Below are 6544 nucleotides of genomic sequence, written 5' to 3' on the forward strand. Positions count from 1 at the left end.
CCTCCTATACTGACAATAATATCAATATCAATCAATATAAAACTCAATTGGACTCGTATTAAACAGATTTATTTTTGGAGGTTTCGAGATTCTTCATCATAGTCCAAGATTTTAGTAGAGAAGAAAAAATGTGAAAAGAATAGAGATAAAAGTCGTAGTAAATCAAGATGATTGTTTAAGAAAACTTTGGGTCTATTCTTTGAAAACAAACCACCTAGTTTTAGGATTTGACCTTTAGCACAGTGATTTCATGCTACTTGTTATTTTTGGACTAATTGAATGAATAAGAACTATATGTTTGATTGATTAAATCTTTTTATGATTATTCTCAATGGGTTTTTGCATGAAAAAGTAAAATATATAAGAAAATATATGTTCCTTGATTACCTAAAGTTTAACTAATAACAAGTTGCATTATATGAATGCAATGACGGAGCCTAGTAGAGGCCTAGGGGACCATGCCCCCTCCCAATGTTTAATTTTTTTGCAATTTTGTCCTTTGTAAATATACTATGGCTATCCAAAAAATATAAGTAGGCCCCCAAGGTTTAAGATTTTTGCAATTTTCCCTTTTGTATATTTACTATAGCCTTTTCAAAAAATGATTGCTTATATGTTTAAATCAATTGTTATGGTGGAATACTTCTTCTTCTTTTGAATTGATTGTTTATATGTTTAAATCGACTATTATGTTGGAATGCTGCTTTTTTTGAATCAATTGTTTATAAGTTTAAATCTATTGTTATATTGGAATATTACTTTTTTTGAATCGATTGTTTGTATATTTAAATCTATTGTTATGTAGTATGTCTAATTTTAGCTTCCCCCAAGATTAATATCCTGGCTCCGCCACTGTATGGATGGATTATAATGTGAGAAGACAACTTATAATAATAGGTAATCTAACTTGTCCATAATCCACAAAATCAGATTGAGCAAATGATTCAAATAAATAAGGGAATATTATGTCATCCATAAAGTCCAAACAGGGAGATAACTTGTCTTAGCCATTGAAGTAGGTGATTCCCAAAAATAGAGACATAGTTATGATTGTTTGTACTAGTAATTCATCGAATTGGACCAAGTTGAATTTATCCTAGATTAGTTTATGGATTTATTTATTTGTAACATTCATTGTGTGACTTATCTAAATCATGAGTAAGTGACAAATCGTGTGCGTATGACTCATATACGTTAGGTATATGACTTGTGCATGGCGTGGCATGAGATTACTTGCAATAATGGATTTCATAGCTCGAATAAAGAGTAAATGATACATTCTCACTAGCATTGCATGGATTATGAAAAAAGAACATTGTCACAAGTCATTTGTTTAATATGAATGTCATTACTATTTGTAAGTAACGACCATTTTCATCGTAGAAGATACAATGATGACCATGAGATAAAATTAATCGAAATAGATGAATAGATTTAACCTAAAGAGTAGTAAAGAGATCAAATATATCTTATGATGATTACACACATATGACAAGGTCATTGGACAAATGCTAAACACTTGTAGCTTTCATAATAATATATAATAGGGAGATCAATCATGGTACTTTAGTGGAATGATTCAATGACTAAATATTTTTGTAATTAATAGATGAACAATTATAATTTAATTACAAATCATTTAAGTCCTAATTATATATGTTTAATTAGTCCCTCCGCCAACTCAATACAACTTTGTACTACTTGCATAATAAGAATTGGTTGAATGATGGATGAAAACGGCGAATGAGAAATAGATTGCATAAATTACTATTTGCGGTAAATGTATTCTTAAGAACATAAGAGATGACTTGGAAATTAATTCAATTTCTTTAGGGTATTATTTAATTGTATGAAATTAAATAATTGAGTTTAAAGTGAGAATTAAATTAATTAGTTGTCGTAGTTATATTTTAATTGGCAATTATACTAATTTACATGTAGATTCTTTTATGGTAAAATTGTTACAATTTTAACAAATTAGAATCGCTTAATTGTATTAATTAATATTAAAAATAATATTTATGAATAAAAATTTTAAGTAATTGAGTTGGATAATTATATGAGCTTTATTTTTTTACAGATCAAAAATAAAAAGCGCATATAATTAAACTCAATACAAATCTGCCCAAAACCCCCATTTTGGGCATGTTTGCCATGGCACACAAGGAATCCTCCTCCTTGGTGCCACTAACTTCTAGGCCTAAAGGAGTCTTGGTGAACTCAATTTCTATTGAATAATTATTTTTATGCTTACCCACTTCAAATATAATTCTTGTGATCCACTCCTCTACCCACCAAATTTGTATGAAGACAATTTTTATATTTAAGGTTTTGACAACTTATTAAACTATTTATCTGGGTTATGTTGATTAAATTATTAATATTTAGCTCATTATGAAAGATCATGGTACTTGAAGAATATTATATCGGTGATTAGATTGATTCGAAATTTTCCAAGACAATCTCTTGAATTATGCTCTTTGGATTGGATCACGATTATATTGGATGAACTACTAAAAATCCATATTTACATTATATGTTATTATTATAATGTAATATACTTGTCTTATTGCTTTATTAGAGCGATTGATATAAATCTTGACATGTAAACAAGTCTCGAAATTAAGTCTATGTATTCAAGAGACTTACATATGTGTATGTATGGAGAGTTTTTGACCACTAAACTGTTCTTTTGAGAATATTATTGTACAGAGTGCTATTTTTTTTAAGTAAAACCTTGTATTGTGGTAGAAGGATTTCTTACCATCTTAGGCACCACTTCACCTAAGTAATTTGATTCTCAGCAGTGTCTAAGTTATTTCGAAGTTGTTTTTCTTTGAACTCAAATAAATTCTATTTACCTAGTTTATTTTGTTCTAAATCTGTGAGATCATAATTGCAATCTCCTTAGCAATTATAATTCAATTGTTTTCCTATGATATGAATAGTTAAATTTGTGAAATTAGTTTGTTCTAATATTAGTTTAATAACTTGTAAGGAAATGTCTCTTGAATCACGACCTTTTATTTTTAAGAGATTGTATCTTGTGAATGTTGTTTTTAATTTCACATGTCCATAATAAGAAAAATATTTTTAAAAATCTTAATTTTAGTTTATTCGATCATGTCCATATAAAACACATGATTTATTTTTAAATATAAAATAATTTAACTGGAATTTTGTACAAAATAAAATATACAATGATTGTTTTCCTTAAACAAATTATAAATATTTAAATTTTAGTACATTAAGTCATCCTTTTTAACTTTTTTTTCCCTTTGGATAAGAGGTAGAGAATTTATCCCTAATTGAATTAAAACTAAAGTGAGGGTTATAATCGTATCTATATCCCTTTGATAACATACTGAGTGAGTTTGTTGGACTCAATATTCCTTTTTATTTTTGTTTATTTTCTGCTAATTTCTTCTTGTAATAAAGAATATATATATATATACTCATGTATTGCTTATAACTAATGAATAAAGGAAATGTTGTATATATTGGGACTTGAAAATTGAAATGCATACTTATTTACTATCACTTTTTAAAATGATCCCATTTAACTAATTAACCAATTTTGTAAGAATAATACCACTAAAAGCTAACCCTTAACGTGCATGTAAATCTTAAGAACTACCCATTATATAGAAGAAGCACTAACCATATTGAAGTTAGTGATTCAATTATGTAAGTTAAACAAAAATTGATAAATAAAAAATAAAAAATTCGGTAATAAAAAAACTTAAGCCCTTCTCATTCTCTCTTTCATTCATGTTCATCCTTGGCCTTCCTTTTGGAGCTTTATGTTCGATCCACATTATAGAAGGCTCATTTAGAGCCCAAAAATACTTGGGCTTCAAGGAGGGGTACTTCTTAAAAATAGGCCCAAAATAGAGTACCAAATTATGGAATTCTATTTTAAGCATATTTAGAAGAAGAAAGAAAAAAGAGGAGGAAATATGTAACATATGTAAAATCCAAGTTATGCTTTTGACATTTATTCCAATATAAATATATATCTCAAATAACATAAATTATTACTAAGAATTTTGAAAGAAATTATGGAATCTATTTTCTGCTACAAAATACAAGAATTTTGTGGAAAGCCTTCAAAGTAAAAAGACCCTCCCAAAACTTTGTTTTTTGAACTTTTCTTCCCCCACACCCATTTATCATGTACACACACCCCTAAACACGTGATCACAGATTATCTGTACACATGCCTATTCTAATCTCTACTTTTCTAGATTGCATAAGATCCAACTTCCACCGTCCATCCATTCCCATCTGCAAAAATCCAACAGCTCCCCCTACCTTACTGCAATATTATCAATTTCAATTTTTCAATTCGTTATTTAATCTATGCGCAACCCTTCTCAGTTACACTCATAGACTTTCAGTCTCGTGTAACCCTGAAACGCAGTTCACCATCACCGTTTTGACTTCCAACAATATAACCCCTTTTTATTTTATTTTTTCCCCGTCTAAAATGGCTTCTGCAGGTACATGAACATGTCCTGGAGCGGGGACAGCTGATTATTACTCTGGAAATGGGCAGGAAACCCGTTATCAACAGTGGCATCCATGTAATTATAAGGGAAGTCAAGGGCATTGGTGGTGGTGGTGTTGGTCGCACTTCCCCAGTCCTTCCATTGCGGCTCGCTTTGAACCTCGCACGTGAACTCCGGTGACACCACGTGCTCCGAACAGCTTGAGTCCGTGTGGAGTCTAGGAACCGACTCCGACGTGTCGAAGTACACGTAATCGTTAACTAACCCCGTAGGAGGCGGGGGCAGATGGCGCGTGTCCACGCCAAGTGTCGCTATATCCGGCTTCTTGTCTTCAATCTCCGTCACAGCAGAGCTTTTGCCAATGCTTCCTTGCGGTGGCTGTTTCTCGATGGCGCCTTTCTTGTTATAAATCCGGCAAAGCACCCAATCGTCCAACTGCATAAACGAAAAATAAAAATCAATTTAACTGAAATATTAAAAATAATCACAGTTTTAAATTCAGCATTTATTTTTAATGATAAGGAGGAATATTTTCCTAAATGGGAAAGGAATAATTGTGTGGTCTAGGATCGGTTTTGAATGTCGTTATTGAACGTGTGTGAGGTGTAAAACAATTTAATGGACCACACTGTCCTGGATCAATGTATCCCTTCATGTGGGTCCCGATGATTCGGTTAAAAGTCCACTGAATAAAATCCAACTTGAATCTCCACCACATGATTGAAAAGATCTTTTCTGAATCACAAGGTTTCTAGCTGGAGGCTCATACAACCGTTCTTATCTTAGTCACACTACTCATGAACCGCGCCTCATTTTCTCGCCGCCAACTATGAAAAAAATTATAACGGTGGGCGGTAAATCCAGCTGGCAATTTCACAAGTATGACAAGACCAAAACGGTCATTCCGCCTCCGGTTTATCCCTAATTAATGCATACCAGGCAGTGAGAAGAAAAAGTATCCGTACCCTTAAACTGTTCTTCTTGCGAGCTGATCGGTCCACGTCAGCTAACCGATACTCGTGCATAATCCAATTGGTTTTCTCTCCTTTAGGTGCCTTCCCAGCGTAAAACACCAAAGCCTTCTTAATCCCGACCGGCTTCGGCTGCCCAATCGGTTTGTCAGCTCCGGTTGCCTTCCAGTACCCAGAACCAGCTGCCCGGTTAGGCCGTGAACCGTTCGGATATTTCCTATCCCTCGGGGAGAAAAAATACCATTCTTTCTCTCCGTACAACGCCAAATCTGTAAATTTAAACATTTGAATCCACATTAAAATTGAAAACGCTTTAGAGAGATTAAATATTAGAAAAAAGAAAAGAATGAAGGAACTAACGAAAGAAGTACCTGGAAGGTCCCAAGGATCGTATTTGTAAAGATCGATTTCAGCGATAATCGGCACGGCGATGGACTGCGATGCACATTTACGGCAAAGATAGTGCATCACAAGCTCTTCGTCGGTTGGATGGAATCGGAATCCAGGTGGTAGCTGTAACTCCGATGCTGTCATTTTTTGAACTTTTCACCTTGAAGGTAATAAACTAGTTTTTGAGCTTTTTCACACTCGCTCTAGGTGGTTTTTTCTACAATCTTCTTTGGTATTCTACGCGGTGACGGCTCTTGAAACTTAAAACGCAAGGGATGGAGGGCAATATATATAGAAGGAGGGAAGGGGCCACGTGGCAGGGGGAGGTTCTACAAAATCACGCGGGTGAGAACTGATAAGGTTTGGTTGTCGTTTTTGGGGAGAGAGAAAAAAAGGGGGATGAATTGGGTGATGGGGGGACACGTGGAAGAGAAGGAAGTGAAGTGCGTGCATGTTGACAGCCCACATGCGGTGATTTTGTCATTGCTTACGCCACTTGTTTTGGACTGATGTGGCCTCACACCACTATGCCAAACGGTCCTCGGGATTCGCGTCAGATCGGCTTGGTATTTTGTTCTCAAATTGTCCCGATGTCGATAAATTGGTCTTTTTCTGAAATTAAAAAAAAAAAAACATTTTTCATTTCCTTCAATTATAATTTCCAGCCTTGGA

General features: G+C 33.6%; 1 protein-coding gene across 1 annotated transcript; it reads right to left on the minus strand.

Annotated features, from left to right (window-relative positions):
- Window positions 1-4011: 4011 nt before the first annotated feature.
- Window positions 4012-6135, minus strand: LOC107962533 (NAC domain-containing protein 2-like). Its single transcript, NM_001327730.2, has 3 exons — window positions 5854-6135; window positions 5477-5751; window positions 4012-4946 (listed from the first exon to the last, which is right to left on the minus strand). The coding sequence occupies exons 1-3, from the start codon at window positions 6014-6016 to the stop codon at window positions 4485-4487; spliced, it is 900 nt and encodes a 299-aa protein (NP_001314659.2). The 5' UTR covers window positions 6017-6135; the 3' UTR covers window positions 4012-4484.
- Window positions 6136-6544: the final 409 nt, after the last annotated feature.

Source organism: Gossypium hirsutum, chromosome A06 (genome assembly GCF_007990345.1).
Source record: "Gossypium hirsutum isolate 1008001.06 chromosome A06, Gossypium_hirsutum_v2.1, whole genome shotgun sequence".
NCBI classification, from domain to species: Eukaryota; Viridiplantae; Streptophyta; class Magnoliopsida; order Malvales; family Malvaceae; genus Gossypium; species Gossypium hirsutum.